Raw genomic sequence first — 18,080 nt, forward strand, 5'->3', positions numbered from 1 at the left:
TAATTGTTATAGTAACGAATACATACGGGTACGCTTTTTTTCGTTACTTTTACACCTCTAGAGAATAATGATAATGGCATATTGGTGTGACGTGGTCACAAGTTGAAAAAACCTGGAGGATGGGAAAGGGAATATTTGGAAACGTGTGATTATTGACTAGCACTGTTACTATGCGGGCGTGTTTGGAAGATAACATGGTGAGTCAAGCCAGTGATATTCGAGGTGGAGGGGGATGCGGACAAAGAAACCCTTCATGACGTCATGTGTCGCGGACAGTCTATCTATCCAGGCGCGCGCAATGGCATGCACCTACGCAATTCAGTTACAGCGCCCGGAGTTTTTAAGCAATTTGAACAATTTTTTTAATTTTTTCGTATTTGGACAGATGATGCAAAGGCACATATTAATATATAGTACCTCCATTCTATTACCGACACAAAAGGGTGTATTTTTTAATAAGATTCCATTACTATTTACTTTCATTTTTTGGAAATCTATATTGTTATTTTAATAAATTGGTGTTTTTTGATGGTTCCTGAAAACCTTTACGTTAAATTGCTGTTTTCGTTAAATCCGTGTTCGCAAAATATGGGTTCTACTGTGTGTGTGAGAGTGTGTGTGTGCGTGTGCGTGTGTGAGTGTGTGTGTGCGTGTGCATGTGCGTGTGCGTGTGTATATATATTGTCGTGAGAGGGTTTTTTCGGATGGACGAAAAGGAGTAATTTGGGCGCCACCACGTGGACCCGGCTACGAACTATCGGCTCAGGGCCGTGACGTGACCCGTGTGGGGCTAGGCTAATCTCCCCCCTCGTGCGTCGTGTTCGTGGGCTCTTGAGGCGTCCCACACGCCTCGGAACTCAGGGAATTATACACGTGACCACTGAACCACACATTCTAAGCTAGTGATTTTATTACCAGCGAACTTGCACAGGCGAATTATTACAAGGCACGTTACAAAAATGTTAAAAGAGTTTTACGTAAAGTACTAAAAAACACCGTTGCGGGTGATAACCAGTTTATAGGCTGACCAGATCACCGCGTGGCCTGGCCTCGAGAGTCAATCACGTATTACGCGTACGAAATATCCGTAAACGGAAAACAAATATTTAGGCGAAAGAGTCTACCACCTGGAGCAGGCCTCGAAGAAATTAGAAGGTTTTAGATTTAGTTAAAGATGCGACGGAAACTAATGGATCAGTGAACAAAAGAGATGAAGTCGACGAGGTGCGCGGGCCGCTCCTACTCCAGGCGGCCAACGGAAACAGACTGCCGAGACCAGAGCATCATGGCCGCCGGGAAGGGTTAAGTTCCCGCTTTGTTACCGGGCAGCCGTCCGGTAACATACTTAATCAAACAAATATTATTTAAAAAACAAACATAATTTAAGTACACTTATTTATAATTAACAACCTTTAGTTATGGTGTTATTTCTTATTAAAGTTTAAAAACTATTGGCGGGTAGTTCTGCGGATGCCCGCATGGGGCGCTGCGCCGTCCTTACTTACTAAAACTTGAGGCGTGACAATTAGGGATATTTTATTACATAAAAAGGTTTATACATTATGTTTATTTTAATAAAAGAAAGGGGTCGTCGCACCGACTCTAGCACCGCCTCTTGCCGGGCGCCCAACACACACACGCGCACGGGGCGGGAGGTTTGAATAGAGGGTGGTGGTGAGTGGAGAGGGGGGTCAGTTGCGACGTGATGTGGCACATCGGGCTAAGGGAGAGCGTAGCCCTGGTCGACGTCAATATATATATGGGGTTTGCATGTGGGTGTGTCAAATAGGTGAATAGTAAAAGTGTTTGTGATAAATATATATACTGTATATAAATACTTAGTTCTACAGCTGACTGATCAGTGATGTTAGAACACAAGTAGGTTTTGATAAATTATAATTTCAGAATATTTATTTTACTGTTTTGACATGCACAACACACAAAGCATATCAATAATAGAAGTAACCAAACACATGCTTTAAATTATACTTTGTAGGTATGATTACAGGAAGTTGTGTTGGGTCCGGCTTCTAACAAAAGTTCGTCTTATTGAATATTATTGTTTATGAAAATTATACAGAAACTAAATTTGGGTTCATAATATTCTCATATATAGACTGTACCTCGGCTTCAGTTCGGCAGATTTAGATAATCATATAATCTATAGGACCACTGGTTTTAACACAAGTTATGGGGAGAAACAAAGTTATTTGCGACTATTTCAATAGTGTCAATTTCTGTTACCCATAATGGTTAAGATATTCAGCTCACCTCAGTCCTAGCTTTAGGCACATCAATCTCGCTCTTAGTAATAATTATATTCATCACAAATATTATCGCAAACATTTAATTTTATCTTGAGGCCTTAATTCAGAATGAAATACCATGTTTGCCATGATTAATAACAATAAGCTTGCAACACTCAAAATTATACTGGTAATGAAATTTACTTCACATTTCTATCAGGCTATTTTTTTTTAGACTCTCTTCTTCCAAACTTTCTTAATAATCAGATTTTCTAATTAAACTTTACTATGGCCTGGGGTCATAATTCCTATATATCTTAAAATGAGAAACACTTATAACCACAGTATATGCACTCATTAGAGAGATGCTTGAACAACGTTTTGTTTGTGTGCACGGCCGTAAGAGCGCTAGTGTGCTCACTCCTCACTGTTTGTTTACGATTCGTTGCCAAGGCTCATTTGTAATGGCGGCAATTTTTCTTTCGTATTTTTGTTTAGGAATTTAGGTTATTTGCGTGCTACTTGCTTATTGCTTCGTAGGTGGAAACTGGAAAATATCTGGCGTTTATTTATTCAATTATTTAGTGGTCATATTTTCATTGAGGTAAAATTGTTAAATTGATTATAAAATTACGTATTAAGTAAAATACAATGCCGCCACATGTACGAAAATGCTGTGTGCCTGGTTGCGATGATAAATTTGCTGTTAGACACCGCTTCCCAGTTTACGAAGAAACGGTATACAATGAATGGATACAGAGAATAAACATCGAGAAGCTGAAAACTCTCCACCCTCTTAATGCTGTAGATGTGATTGCAAACTTCAATAGTAATGCTAGCTTGTGACATAGGTGGTTTTAGCATAAATAGCTACTTAGGTCATTCTTCCACAAATGTTTATACGGTTAGTACTGTGCACGGCCACAACAGCGCTGCAAATAGCATTCTAGCTGTTATTCAGAGAGTGGTCTTTCTATCCCTCCCTCTCTTTTCTATGCTTATAACAAACTATAAACTGAACTAAATTTTAACATTAAAACAGTTAACATGAACAATGAGAAAATAAAATGAAATTGCATAGACAAACTATATTAATTAAAGTTAAAATAATAGTCTTTGCAGTCTGTTTGCATTACTGCTGCTATGCAATTATTCCATAGCTTTATAACTATATAATTTTTTTGAATTATTTCAGTCTTTGACAAATGTTTAAATAATTATATACATATAAAAATTATTTGCTTATTATTTTTGTCTATTCTGAGTGGTCATCACCCGCTCAATTAACTTTATAATATTTTATTGTGCTTCTCAAATTGAATCACTCTTAAACCACAAATGCTCCCTTGTTTATTTTTTATTGTTCGGATTCTGAGTGGTCATCACCCGCTCAATTAACTTTATTTTATTTTATTGTGCTTCTCAAATTGAATCACTCTTAAACCACAAATGCTCCCTTGTTTATTTTTTTATTGTTCGGATTATATCTGTTTGGATCAAATTTATTACAAATTATTATATCATTAAAATGCAGCATATAAATTCTACCACCATTTTATTGGAATAGGTATTACAAAACAGCTTTTATAAAAACAAAAACAATAACACCAGAAACCTCTATTTTAAAAATGAAATTGGACTAAAAATAAAACCATAAAATCTTGTCTCTAAAATAGTGTTTATGAAAGAGATTTTAAGGGATTGGCAATCACAATTCAAGTACACAGAACTTGAAAATTATATAAATTATTTAATTTATTCCATATTTACTGGAATCTTTCTGGTGCCACTTTCATCAGTAGAGTGGTTTATAAGGTCTCTACTGAAACAGACCACAGTTAGAAAAAGAAGGTGTTTTATGACTGCAGTTCAAAAGCGGTAGCTATTTAGAAAGCAAAGAATGTGATGATATACAGTGGTCGCCTGGGAGGGGAAGGGGGCCCCTTAGACAGCAACCCAGTGACGCATATTCATCTCTCATCTGTCACGCCTGTGCAGAGGTTTAGGAAGCCCCGGACTAAAGTGGCATAAGTGATGCAGTTTACAGGCAGAGTGTGTAGTTTTCCAACTAAACTATTCCCAATGGTAAGATTTGCAATTATAATGTGTCCCCCACATTTTAGTTTCCACAGTTTTGGTAAAAATCATAGCACTATATTCAGGTAAATACAGCATGTCTCGAGAAACACGTTTGAAATTAACTAGCACACTTACAAAGGCTGATGTAAAGACATTTACTCAGCTTTAGATGAATACACCCAAAGTTAAGATTCTTTCACTGGATGATAAGGGTGTGATTTAATCCAACTTCAAAACTAGACAATTACAAAAACTGCAAAATACAAAAACTTTAAAATACATACCTTTCAGCACAACTGAATTTTCATATAAACTTGTAAAAGGAATGCTGAAATGGTAACCAACGAAACTAACCTGAAGAAGCAGCTGCTAACAAAAACTGTTGAGTTTCAGTTCCTCTGCTGTCCCTGAAACACAAAAACAAATGTTGGTTCAGACATACATAAATTGTTAACTCACTTTAAAGTCAAGATATCTCAAACAATTTTACACAAACATCAAAAGTATTAGCTTTTATTTACAAGGGGTAACTCTGATTTACAAAGTACCTCAAACACACAAAAAACTTTAATACTGGATGACCTCAGATTTAAGGCAATTTCAAATATACAATGACTTAAAATGACAAACTTATGACCAAACAAAACTAAATTAAAGATTGCATCACATACCGATACTGTCAGATCAAAGAAAATAAAAAAATGACATTCCAAAGACATTGATTAAAATTAATCACAAATGATACACTTACAATTATTTCAGTCTACATAGCTGTAGTACCTGCCATTGACGGTCTGATTCCTTTTCATCCTAAAGTACTCTGGTGCATTCATTTTTGTATAAATATTGTTGCGGTCTGAAAATTTCATTACTTTTTTTTCTTAAATTTATTTTACTTTTGTATCTCGTTAGGTTAACGTGTTGGTGTACGTGCGCGTTTCCAGGCTCGGCCGGTTGATTTCGACACGCGGGTAGTGAAATATAGGTTGCTGCGACATTAGTTTACAGGCACCGCGGGCTTTTGCGAGGCTGCGTGGTTAGCTAATTCTCGCGGGTCGCTGGCCAGGGCCCGCTGAGAGGTTGCAACACCCCGTTCCAGAAAAACCCGCTGCGCTACGCTAGTCTCTTGTTTGTCGTTCTGTTTGTTCTGCCACGCGAGGCTTTTGTGTACTCGTTTCGAGGACTCTGTCCTGATTAGTGTTGCCATCTTGCGTCCGAGTTTGGAAACGTAGACTGAAAAAACAATCGAGCAGCGCAAGAGGGAGAGGGGGAAACTCGCTCGCGCCTGCGCAGAAGGAACAGCCGACTTCGCTTGTTTTCATTTTTCCTTGTGGGAAGGGGGGACAGCTAGTTTCCCCGGTGGCTAAGTTTTCCCGGTGTTCGTGGTTTTTTTTGTTTGGGGTGGCCTAGTTTTGTAGTTAAAACCTCCTTCCAGGGAGGGGCCGAGGCTTTTTGCCTGGGGACCTCTCTGGAAGCCGGGTCCACGTTGGTTTGAAACAACTTTTCTCCGTCTCCAGTCAGAGGGCAGTGATGGATAGGGAGACTAAGCTTCGGGCTGGACGATCTTCGTCCTGTACTTAATCGTTTAAGAAATAATGTAGTATTATTCCATCCCTATTATTTATTATTTTTTTGTTTTGGGAAAAATCGACGTCTGGTTGTAAGCATGTATGTGGTGGTAACTGGGAAGTATACTGTTCTTCAGCGGAGCTGCGGCGACGAGAGAACGGCCATGTTGTTGTAACGATAATTGTTTGCCGGCTGACTTCACTTTAATGTGTATTTAATGTATTTTTTTTTATTCCTGAATCTATTTGTTAACTTATTTGTTATTACTTTATTTGTTAACCTTTCTTTTAGAGTTTGTTTATTTTGTTGCCAGTATCGGGTCTAGTAAATAAAATCTGTGCCTGAATGGATTAATAATGTTTCTTTTCAGTACATAAATTATACCCTACACTTCCTGTAGAGGGAGAAGACTTGGTCTCGAGTACCATGCCTACCAACGAGCTACAGTACCACCCCCCCTCCCAATGTTATAGGTTATTTATTGTGTTGAGTATAGGTGTACGCGGGACGTCTGACGGAGTCACGTCACAAGTGGTGGAGGCGCTGGGTAGTCTCTTGTAGGGTTGTTTGTGCGTTATTTTTTTTTCTTCTCTTTTTCTTTCAAATTTAATCATGTTTTATTCCAGAGCAGTGGAAGCAGTGTCGTGTGGAGGCACGCAGCAAATGTGTTGCGTTTTGCTGCTCCACGTATTTTTAGTTATAACGTTACGGTTGTTTTGTTTAAATTTTATGAATAAAAAGTTTTTGGTTTAGTTAAGTTAAGTCAGTGAGTCAGTCAGTCAGTCATTGGGTCGTTCAGGTCATCTATTAGGTTTTATTAAGTTTTAATTACGTAAATTCTAATGCCGGTTTAATGATTATTTAATTAATTTTGAAAATTATCATAATTAAATTTCGGTTAAGAATCTAAGAGTTTGTGTGGAGTTTTGGTTTAGGAACAATGTTAAAACTTGTGTTAAGTAATGTTGTAGACAGTGCTTGTTGCGGACGTGGAAAGTCATGTGTCATGGAGCGGTGAGGGGCGCGACAGTCAGCTGTGCGCTGACCTTGAGCGGCGGACGGCCTGGCGCGACACGGCTCGGCACGGCGCGGCAAGGCTCGTTCCGGCCCGGTGTTTACCGGCCGGCTGGTCTTCCAAGGACACAGATAAGAGTTTCACAGTTATTTTTTTTTAATGATTTGGTTTATGTGCGTTATTAGTAATGTTGAGAGTAAAAATTTTAAAGAAGTTATTTATTTTTCATTATAATTATTTTTGTTTTGATAATAATTAATTTTTTTTACTTTGCGTTTTAAATTGTAGGAGGTACACAGTAGAATGGATTAGCTATAAGAAAAGTGTGAGGTTTGTTTATTTGTGTATGGGTTGAGGGAATGAACTCCAGGGGAACAGTAAGGTATAATTTGTGTTGTCTTTGAGATAAGAGTTGTTGTTATTGTCCAGCCAGTGGAGCTGAGCTGGAACAATTTGAGGTGTCCCTGGGAGAGTAGGGACTGTAGCGCAGACCCATAGGAGATGGGCTGGCTACTGGTTAAGGGTCGGGAGAACCCTGAGATGTTAGTAGTTTGGGGCAGGAGTTCCCCATGGTAGTACCGAAGTGGCTATCCCGTATGGGATAAGGGTACCACTTCAAGAAATTTTGTTGGTGGGGTTAGAGTCCCCTGTGTAGTGAGCCTATAGGAGATAGGCACTACAGCGAAATTTTTGGTTGCTCTGGAGGTAAATTACCTGGGTTAAGTTAAGGAATTGTTCTTAATGTTAGGAAGTAGGGAAATGTGAATCATTGTTGGAGAGTGAGTTAGTGTACCTGCCTACGTATTAAATTGAATTTTAATGAATTAATTTATGAGAAAGTTTATTGTGTTAATGATAAGGGAAGTGAGTTAATTTTTTTTAAATTTGTTTTTGAGTAAAGTATTTTAAGTTATAAAGTTAAATAATAGAGTGAGTGGTGACAGTTATGATAGAGCATTTTTGAATTTATTTTGTTTATTCTACTTGGAATGTAATGTTTTAATTTGTTCTCTCAACATAAGTAAAATTTTAATAAGTTTTTTTTTAATACGATGTCCCTTATACATTTGTTGACACAAGTAATAAAGCATTTTTATTTATTTACAATTTTATTTTAATTACACAAAAATTTGTATTTGGCTTTGTGATACAGAGGAAATTTTTTATTTTAATGAGTTGTTTTGTTTGTGTTTGATTCTTATCGGTTTTGTGAAAGTAGTGTTACAGTGCTCAGTTCAGTGGTGACCTGTGACTGACTTCATGACTAAGAAGACTGAGCATGGTGTTGCTGGCGGCACATCAGAGTGAACCTGATGGCACCACCAGTAGCTGTTGTTTCGAGGTGTTGCTGTTTCCACCAGACGAGACCAACCAGCTGTTTGCTGCCTACAGCATAGCAGATGTTAAGGTGAAAGTGTTTTTATTTTTCTTATCATGTTCATTAATTCTTTTTTTAATTTTTGTCTAGGATGTTTAATGCAATTTTTATTTCAGCTTTCGTGGTTTATTAATAACAGGTAGATTTTAAGTGAATAAAGAAAAGTATTTTTTTTTTTTTGGGCAGTCTAATTTTATGATTGTTGAATCAGGAGTTTAATTTTTCTAAAAGAGCAAGTTAAATAGTAAATAATGGTTAAAAGTAACAGACATAATTTTTGTTGATTTTGGCTATGGCCCTGGTTCGATTGAGTAGTTACTGTGTTAACAAAATTTATTTGTTGATGATGCCAGTGTAGGAAACTATAGAGAGTAATGTAATACAGACCCTGGAGGAATGGGCTGTAGCGTGAGGGCATGGAGGCCCTGGTTGTGACTGGGTTCGCAGGGTAGGCGACCCTTAGTAAATGCTGAATGAGCCTGGGGAATGTTGTGTCCTTTTGAAGTAGGGGTGGCTACCAATGTAAGAGGCACGGAGGTGTAGAAGTGGTGGGCCAGGGAATTGGCACCACAGGGATGATTGGTCGAGCCAATCCTGCAGCTGAGAATTTTTTTTGTTGTTGTTGGGTTAGAGTCCCACAAGGTGTGTCCACAGGAGGTGGATGTTAGGCATCTATTGGATTTTGTTACTTCGAAAAAGTTAGAAGCATGTTGATAGTCATTGATTTCAAGTTGGAGTCATTCGTGAACCAGGTGCCAGAGGTCAGACCGTCAGAATAATTTAAATTTTGATTGATGAGATTATTGGTAAAATTATTTAGTTTTGGTATTGAGGTTTGTGTCTGTGGGTATGTTTAATAATTTTTTTTTTAAGACTTTTCAAATAGTTAACCTGTACCCATCTTTGTTTAGAATCGTTTAACTATTAGTGTTGCCCAAGTACAAAAGTATTTTCATTTGCCTATTTGTCGCTGTCACATTTATCAGGAGAACTTGTATGTCAAACTTAAGATACCTATTGTTCATGTTAATTCCAATTGGAAACTATTTCAGTTTGTTGCGGTACCTTTCCGCTGGAAAAATAACACTTGCCACTTGGAGCACGAGCCCAACTTTTTAGCAGTAAATAATGAGCAACTGGTGACCATTCAGGGTAGAAATTTGTTGGATTGTCGTCCCTTCGAAGACAGTGTATGTTTTGTTCCCAGATTTTCAGGTGATGCCATGGGAAGTTCTCTATGTCCTAAAGCTTTATTTCAGGGAGTGACTGCAGAGAAACTTGGTGAACTGTGTGCTTACAGATGCCATTCGGGAACCCACCTCATGATTACGCAGGCTGGTCCTGAATGGTATTTTCTAACTAACCCTGTTGGTAAACTAGAAGTACAATGTTTAGTGAATAAGAACCAAACCTTGTTTTTAGCTGCTGCGGATCGACCTGGCGCTGTGGACATTGAGGTCCCTTGCGATTGTCACTTGTACATGAATGATGAGCTTAAAATTAATGAACTTTATCCGTGTGATTTTCTTTCTAAAGCTAAATTCCAAATGATTCATGTGATTCCAGCTGCTTGGTCAAAATTAAAAAAATTAAAGATTTTACCTTTAACAGCATCTTCACACACAGTTTTTCCTTCATTAGAAGATTGTTTATACGAGGATTGGCCTTCTGTTATTCCTCACTTGAATTTGGTCGTTTCACGTTCCTTTGCGAGGCCCGAAGAATTACAGCTGCGAGACCCGGTGGAAGTTGTAAGCTTTTTGTTAAAACATTTACAAAGTATTTCTTTATTTGTGATTGGTGGTACTTTATTACTAATTGTTGTAAGAAACCCTTATCTAGTGGGGATTGGTACCTTACCCCGCGTATCAGCTTTTAGTGAAAATGTCATGTTAACAATGGAGATAAGCATAACTGTATTTATACTTGGTGTCATAATGTGTATGATTCTTTTTCTGCTATGGAAATGGTTGTCACTCAAGTGGAAATTACGGAAAACTGAGGAAATTTCACCTACTGTACAGACTGATGTTGCAACTACAAGTGAAACCTTTAACTTACGTGAGAAATTTTCTGAGGATTGTCGATTAAAATCTAAGTTGGTTAGTGAGTCAGGTGAGGAATTTCATGTTTACTTCACCCTGTGTGATTAATTTTACAGAACTGTTGGTTATGTTTGATTTGTTCACCCCATTGAGGGCACATAGTTGTTAAACACTTTTGTGGTTAGGATTTATAATGTTTTTGTAATTAACTGTTCAGTTCAGAGGTTTTTCTTTTTTGTTTAAAGAATATATAAAAAAAAAAAACATCAATCGAGGATGAATCTAGGGGTCCAAGCAATTATTAACCTAGGGTTAATTTTTTTTAAATTATTTGTTTACGCTCGACTTTGATTTAACCTGGGTAGGGATACCTTGTTCCTGGTCTATCCCCTCCCCTGTCCAAACCTGTGTGCTCTTGTGCCTCTAAAGACAGTGTAATTCATTTTCCACAGACTCAAGTGAGGCAGAGTTGTTAGCAACAAGTGTTTACGTTTTCTCTTTCTTTCATGAAGAAGAGACAGTGCATCAATGTACCACATCCAGAGACTCCAACAATTACGTAAGCTATGTGAAGAACTTTCCTTCGTCATGTATGTCCTCCTGACTGAGGACCATGTGTTGTGCAGCCATTGAACTTGTGTGGGAGATGGACTACTGTTTCCTCCCCTGTTGTGTGGTGGGCTGCTTATAACTCATGAGGAGTTATACTGTGGGAGCCCCTTTCAATTCAGTTTCTGTGTGTATGTGAACTCTTTGTCTTAAAAGAATGAAGAAACTGATGATCAGCATGGGGCTCGCTTTCGTCGACTTGTGCCGAATGAAGAAATTAGTTACTCTCGGCCAACCAGTGACAATGCTATTTTTTTTTCTCTGTTCTGTAGCTTGTAGCTGCAGAGGCGTGTTTTGAAGATCTTGGACTTCACCCAACCCTATGGACATTTCCGGTTCCTTTCCTGATGTTTATCCTTTGTTTTCCTGACTTGTATAGTCCATTCCTTTTTATCTTGGAGGCCAAGCTCCCATTTTAATTTAGCTGTATTTGTTTCATTTTATTGACATATTTATGATCATCTTTGTTGTTGTTGTCGGAGAATAACATGCCCCTGTACTCATCCTTGGTTAGTTATACTGTTTATGGAACTGATAAAGATGAAATGTGAGGTGGATATTATTTGCTACTCAGTAACTGTGATAATTATTCAATAGGGTTACTTCACAGTTTTACTTAATGGAATAGTTTGAATTTTATTTTTTTTTGTTGTTAATTGTTTAACATAATGTTTTGATATGACGTTAAAAATGAAGCCCCCCCCCCCTCATTTACTTGTTGAAATAGGCTTGAAAGTGTAGTGTATGTTCTTTGGTGAGAATCTGATACTGGTGTTGAAATGTTTGTTCAGTTTCACTGGGGAGACATCCCCGATGGCATGCTGCAAGGAAGGCAGGCTGAGGGCATAACTGCTCTGAAGGCTGGATCCTGGGTGTGAGCTGCAGATCACACTTCAAGGACTCTTCTCTCCAGCTTTAACTAGGGCTGATCTGTCCACGGTTCATGCCTCTCCTAGTTGTATGTCGTACGAGTAGTTTTACGATGTGCCAGCCACCATCGATTCTTACAGGAAAGAATTGTTTCCTGGGCTATTTACTAAAATTGCATCCTGTATTGGTTTAACTTTTTCAGTTTAGAGTTTGAATTTTATTGTTGTGGTAATACCCAACCTTCGTGCGCTGTAGGCATTTAACTTGTAATTCTTTGCCCCTTGGTTTTATTCATTGTCAGGAAGTTTTTTTGTATGGCTTGTGGGGCACAAGCCCTTGTAGACCGGAGTAATGTCGCGGTCTGAAAATTTCATTACTTTTTTTTCTTAAATTTATTTTACTTTTGTATCTCGTTAGGTTAACGTGTTGGTGTACGTGCACGTTTCCAGGCTTGGCCGGTTGATTTCGACACGCGGGTAGTGAAATATAGGTTGCTGCGACATTAGTTTACAGGCACCGCGGGCTTTTGCGAGGCTGCGTGGTTAGCTAATTCTCGCGGGTCGCTGGCCAGGGCCCGCTGAGAGGTTGCAACACCCCGTTCCAGAAAAACCCGCTGCGCTACGCTAGTCTCTTGTTTGTCGTTCTGTTTGTTCTGCCACGCGAGGCTTTTGTGTACTCGTTTCGAGGACTCTGTCCTGATTAGTGTTGCCATCTTGCGTCCGAGTTTGGAAACGTAGACTGAAAAAACAATCGAGCAGCGCAAGAGGGAGAGGGGGAAACTCGCTCGCGCCTGCGCAGAAGGAACAGCCGACTTCGCTTGTTTTCATTTTTCCTTGTGGGAAGGGGGGACAGCCAGTTTCCCCGGTGGCTAAGTTTTCCCGGTGTTCGTGGTTTTTTTTGTTTGGGGTGGCCTAGTTTTGTAGTTAAAACCTCCTTCCAGGGAGGGGCCGAGGCTTTTTGCCTGGGGACCTCTCTGGAAGCCGGGTCCACGTTGGTTTGAAACAACTTTTCTCCGTCTCCAGTCAGAGGGCAGTGATGGATAGGGAGACTAAGCTTCGGGCTGGACGATCTTCGTCCTGTACTTAATCGTTTAAGAAATAATGTAGTATTATTCCATCCCTATTATTTATTATTTTTTTGTTTTGGGAAAAATCGACGTCTGGTTGTAAGCATGTATGTGGTGGTAACTGGGAAGTATACTGTTCTTCAGCAGAGCTGCGGCGACGAGAGAACGGCCATGTTGTTGTAACGATAATTGTTTGCCGGCTGACTTCACTTTAATGTGTATTTAATGTATTTTTTTTTATTCCTGAATCTATTTGTTAACTTATTTGTTATTACTTTATTTGTTAACCTTTCTTTTTAGAGTTTGTTTATTTTGTTGCCAGTATCGGGTCTAGTAAATAAAATCTGTGCCTGAATGGATTAATAATGTTTCTTTTCAGTACATAAATTATACCCTACACTTCCTGTAGAGGGAGAAGACTTGGTCTCGAGTACCATGCCTACCAACGAGCTACAGTACCACCCCCCCTCCCAATGTTATAGGTTATTTATTGTGTTGAGTATAGGTGTACGCGGGACGTCTGACGGAGTCACGTCACAATATATACATATCTCATGAAAATAACTAATGCAGTATCACAACCATCAAGTGGTAGGAAAAAATAAAATATATATTTGTCTATTTTATTACAAAATGTATAAAATGACATAAAGTGCATATAATTATGAAATTCCTTCCCTAAGGGAGTGAAAAGAGGTCAATTCAGTTATATAACAGAAAATTATACGTGGTAAGTCATAGACACTCAAACAATGAGTTTGTGTAATTTCCCTATGTCGTTCCACGGTCATATTGTAAGGTCTGGCAACTTCCTATCTTCTCCTTGACGAAACCCATCCACTTAGTGAACCTCGCGGCTGCTAGCCAACTAAAGGTTCTAATAACAGTTTAGTTTAGAACTTTGTCAATAGATGGTATTAGTGAATTTGTATCACACTATAGTTTGGTGCATCCGTCACGTCTAGCCTAGGGATTACCTGCCTTCCCACAAAATGCAGCTGAAAATTGGCATCCTGGTTTTGCTAATGCGTAGCCTTGATGCACCAAGATTGTGCAATCAATGGGATTTTAAAATCAAAATTTCAAGTGTATGTTCAACAGACTTGAAATTCTGTAGTAATGTTCCTATATATTATGATGAATCTAGCCCGAGCAATGCCAGGTACTTCAGCTAGTATGATTAATATAGGGGATCCGAAAATATTAACTTTTAAGTGAGAGATCATTAAAATGATAGACAGAGCAAGGTCTTCAAGCCAGCATGTTCAGAGCCACTGCCAAATGTTGATAAAGTTTAACTGTAATACCAACTGTGAGAAAGCAAAATGTGCACTTTAAACCACTAGAAAACAAGAAAACACTACTGATATGAATACTGATGGTAGGCCTGTGTGAAGCTACGGCCAAGCGAATCAATCAAAGCTATTTTATTTCACTTTGCAAGGAAATTTGCTATTTGTTTTATTTGAAGCTTCAGTTGTGATGTACAGCTTCGAGTCTGATTAGAAAATTCACATTTGTTGCAAAGCTTTGAAACACTGGAAGCCTAAGATTTGTTCGTAAAAATATTTAGTATTTTTTTTTTGTGTTGTATATGTTTTGCTTCAATAAAATTTGTTACTAAAAAAATTATCAAAATATGTTAGTCTGTTTGCTTTTATGAATGCTCAATAATAATATTATGCATGGTTATTTTATAATTTTTATTGAATGATGTTATAAATAGAACCCAATTGCTTAATCACTTAATCAGTTCAAAAATTATAAAACCTTAGACAATTATTAATTTTTACTTAAATCCTGTATTTTATAAATAAGTGTAATACAGCTTCACAAAGAACAGTATTCGCAATCATCTGATTCAACTACGCAAATATTTTAAACATTAGATTTGCTATTCGCTTCATATCAAAAAACTCATATTCGAACAGGCTTAACCGACAGTAACGATAAACTCCTACCAAACTAAAAAACATTGGCGCCTCGCGGCTCAGGTCACAGATCAACAGTCGGAATCACCAGATAAAATACGAAGGCAAGCTGCTATATTGGGATCAAATTACCAACGTGACGTACCACAGAGCTTAAAAAAGAACTTTCACTGCCCTCTGCAATGAGGTTCCACACACAATGCACACCGATGTAACTACAGATGCTTACTCTTCGCTGTCCACGGTGAGGTCGACCACGTCGAACTGCTCGCCCGAGTCCTCGCACTGAGCCTCGTCTTGCGCATCATCCTCCACGATGTCCGGGAGGATCGACATGGGGGAGGACGACTTCCTGTGCTGCCACAGGATGTTGCTCGCGTCCGCGAACGCAAACGGCACGGAGACGGCGACCGGCTGTTCCTGCGAGAGCAACACGTGACCAGATGAAACACGGCTCTGTCCATCGACAGCGCGTAAGGCCGTGCGCTCACACTCCAGCACCAACCCAGTTTTCACACAGTTTTATTTTGCCAAATACTAATTATTTCTACACCAAGTTAAACATAATCATAGCTGTTGTATCACAAATTATACTGCTTCTTTGAATAAATGTAACTGGCATTTATACGTGGATGCCGAGCTACTGTTCCAGAAAAGTGATTCTATTACAAGGCTCATAAAAAATGTCCTACTGAATATATACTTAAAACATTATATCTATTTGTTGCTTTTTGAGTGCCAAATAATGTTTAACCCTAGCAATCGCAGTGTTCATTGCCTTCTTGAAGAGAATTTGAATTGATGGAATTACTTTTGCACCCTCCAAATTAACCATTGATACAGACTAAGATCTTGATTGCTGAATTCTCCCTGTGCCTAGTCATGATAGGTGCATAAAAAGAACAATATGATTCATAAATTTAGGGAACTTCTAATCTGTAAGATATGTATTATCCAAACAATTGGTAGTATGAAAATCCACAAAATTTTCCAGAGCTCAAACTCACTTGACAATAATTTATAGTAAACTTAACACTGACTGATACAAAAAAATATGCAATAATGTGAACATACTATGGTGACAATGTATGCATAATTTCAAACTTTACAAATGTTACTCAGCAACAGTAAATATCACTATCAAACTTCTTAATTTGGTGCACATTCACCTATGTATTGAATGACCAATCACATCTAAGTTATTGATGCAAAATAGTTGAACAAGTGATACAGTTCAGACAAACCAATTGGTAAATTTAGTTTCATTAAACTCCTAAATTATGGTTCCCTAAATGATATCAACATACATAAGCAGTAAGAACTCTAATTAAGAGATAGTCTCACAAACGTTGCTAATCCTGATAAGAGCATGTATATAAAATGACATTGTGTAAAAAAAATTCAATTTTTTTTTCAAAAAATGGTTGTCTGCAAAGTTGGTTTACGGACGATAGTTTAACGAGACGTCATAACAAAACATAGATGAAATGATTGATCCAGAAGAAAAGGAAATATCATATTCGGCCTGAGACTGAGCCGTTATTGGTTTTTGCAACCAAACCATTTAGGCATTAAAAATGTTATATTGTTTGAGGAAGAATTTTTTTTTAATTTTTCTATCTTTTGTATGATAAAATCTACCTCTGCATATATTTATGAATAAAATCAAATCATTTTTATTGAATTATCACTATTTTGTATGGATACAAAGGAGTGAAATGAAATGTAAAATTTAATTAATAAATTTACTTTTATTTGCATTCATTAATTCAAATATATTTATTACTTTTGAAATGTTGCGTACGTCGTATTTATTTATACAAGAACAAAAAAAAATTCCATAGCTGCCGGGATTTGAACCGACAACCTTCGAATCAGAAATTAGGCACGCTAACCACAAGACCACAAGGCCGATCTTGAAAATTGATAGTTTCAGATGGTATATACTCGCAATAAAAATTTTGTTCACGGTAGGGGAATAATCTTATTTCGTTTTTATAACACAATTTCATAACAAATACGCATCCCAAATAAACCAAACTTATTTATGTGTTACAATATTTTTTAAAACATTTTGCAAAAGATCCCGGGTGTAATTTGAATTATTATGTGTAACTGTAAAACACCATTGTTGGTTCAAAACGTAATTGAATATTCAACATTACTTTTAAATAACCATACCGATTGTGCTGAAAATCGGTGGACGATCGTTATATTACGTAATATTAATAATTCAAACGACATAAATATGATTGAAAAGTCAAATCGATGGTTGTTCCAATCGAGTGGAAGAGATATACCACGCATGCGTACAATGAGCATGAAGAGAGATGCCACGCATGCATACAATGAGCAAACAGGGCACATCCGTAGTGGGACATACGTAGTGGGACACTCTTTTGTGCGTGCAGCCGGCGTTCATCGATTTATTAGATGTCACGTCAAAAAGAAAACTTAAATTTAATCTTGTATTTTAACGAGCTGGAATCATTAAGTTTGGATACCGCAACAACAAACTAAAACCAAGGTATAGATAAACATACCTTTAGCTCACTTTTAATATTTGGTAATACGGGAGCCTGGGTTGGTCCAGTGGAACTGTTATCTTCTTCACTGCCGCTTCTGGTTGAAGAACCTGCCATCTGCTCCATTTTGGCAGACATCTACAAACACAGAAAGAACACTAACACTATACCATCTGGAAACCTACTATATTGTCAGTGAAATAAAAAAAATGTGAGCTAGTCTTTCAGTACTCACCAGTGATGGGTAAACATATAAAAAGCAAATTCATGTGTTCTTATGTTGGAAATAAACTTATTATACACAACTTGGGCACAAAAATTAACGTAGAATTATTTAAAATAGTGCAGACCATGATAAAAAAAAAACAAAAAAAAAGTATTAATTTTAGGGGTGGGAAAAAACAGTAAAATATTTTTCCCTTTTTAAAACCAAACTGTAAGCCTAACAAAATGGTACTATCGATTTTTCAGGGCTGGTCGAACAACAGGAGTACAGAACGCGTCACATGCAAATGCCTCAGCACTGAACACATGACATTCTCTCTAGACTGAAATTATCATCACCTGCATTTTTGAGTTTCCACTTCTTTAGGCACGTTGAGGGTGAAAGTTTAGTATGCACCAGAATTGCAATGATATAAGCGCGCATTACACAACGAAAATTTAACAGGTTGAAAGTCCAATATGCATGCATGCAGAAACTGTAATACTTATATTTTATTAGCAAGGAAAATTGTGCTGGAAAAA

The 18,080-nt window shown here is 37.7% G+C and overlaps 1 protein-coding gene across 5 annotated transcripts in view; it reads right to left on the reverse strand.

Moving 5' to 3' along the window:
- Positions 1 to 18,080, reverse strand: part of LOC134528071 (putative uncharacterized protein DDB_G0271606) — a 38,671-nt gene that overhangs the window by 9,820 nt on the left and 10,771 nt on the right. For 4 of the 5 annotated variants that reach the window (XM_063361294.1, XM_063361295.1, XM_063361292.1 and 1 more), the window contains 3 exons: positions 17,352 to 17,471; positions 15,038 to 15,228; positions 4,680 to 4,732 (listed from right to left, as the gene is read on the reverse strand). In XM_063361294.1, coding sequence (XP_063217364.1) covers positions 4,680 to 4,732; positions 15,038 to 15,228; positions 17,352 to 17,471 — 364 coding nt within the window. Of the gene's footprint in view, positions 1 to 3,645; positions 4,733 to 15,037; positions 15,229 to 17,351; positions 17,472 to 18,080 lie in introns of those variants that run through there. The other variant, XM_063361296.1, reaches the window with a different exon arrangement.

This window comes from Bacillus rossius, chromosome 1, assembly GCF_032445375.1.
Source record: "Bacillus rossius redtenbacheri isolate Brsri chromosome 1, Brsri_v3, whole genome shotgun sequence".
Classification (NCBI taxonomy): Eukaryota; Metazoa; Arthropoda; class Insecta; order Phasmatodea; family Bacillidae; genus Bacillus; species Bacillus rossius.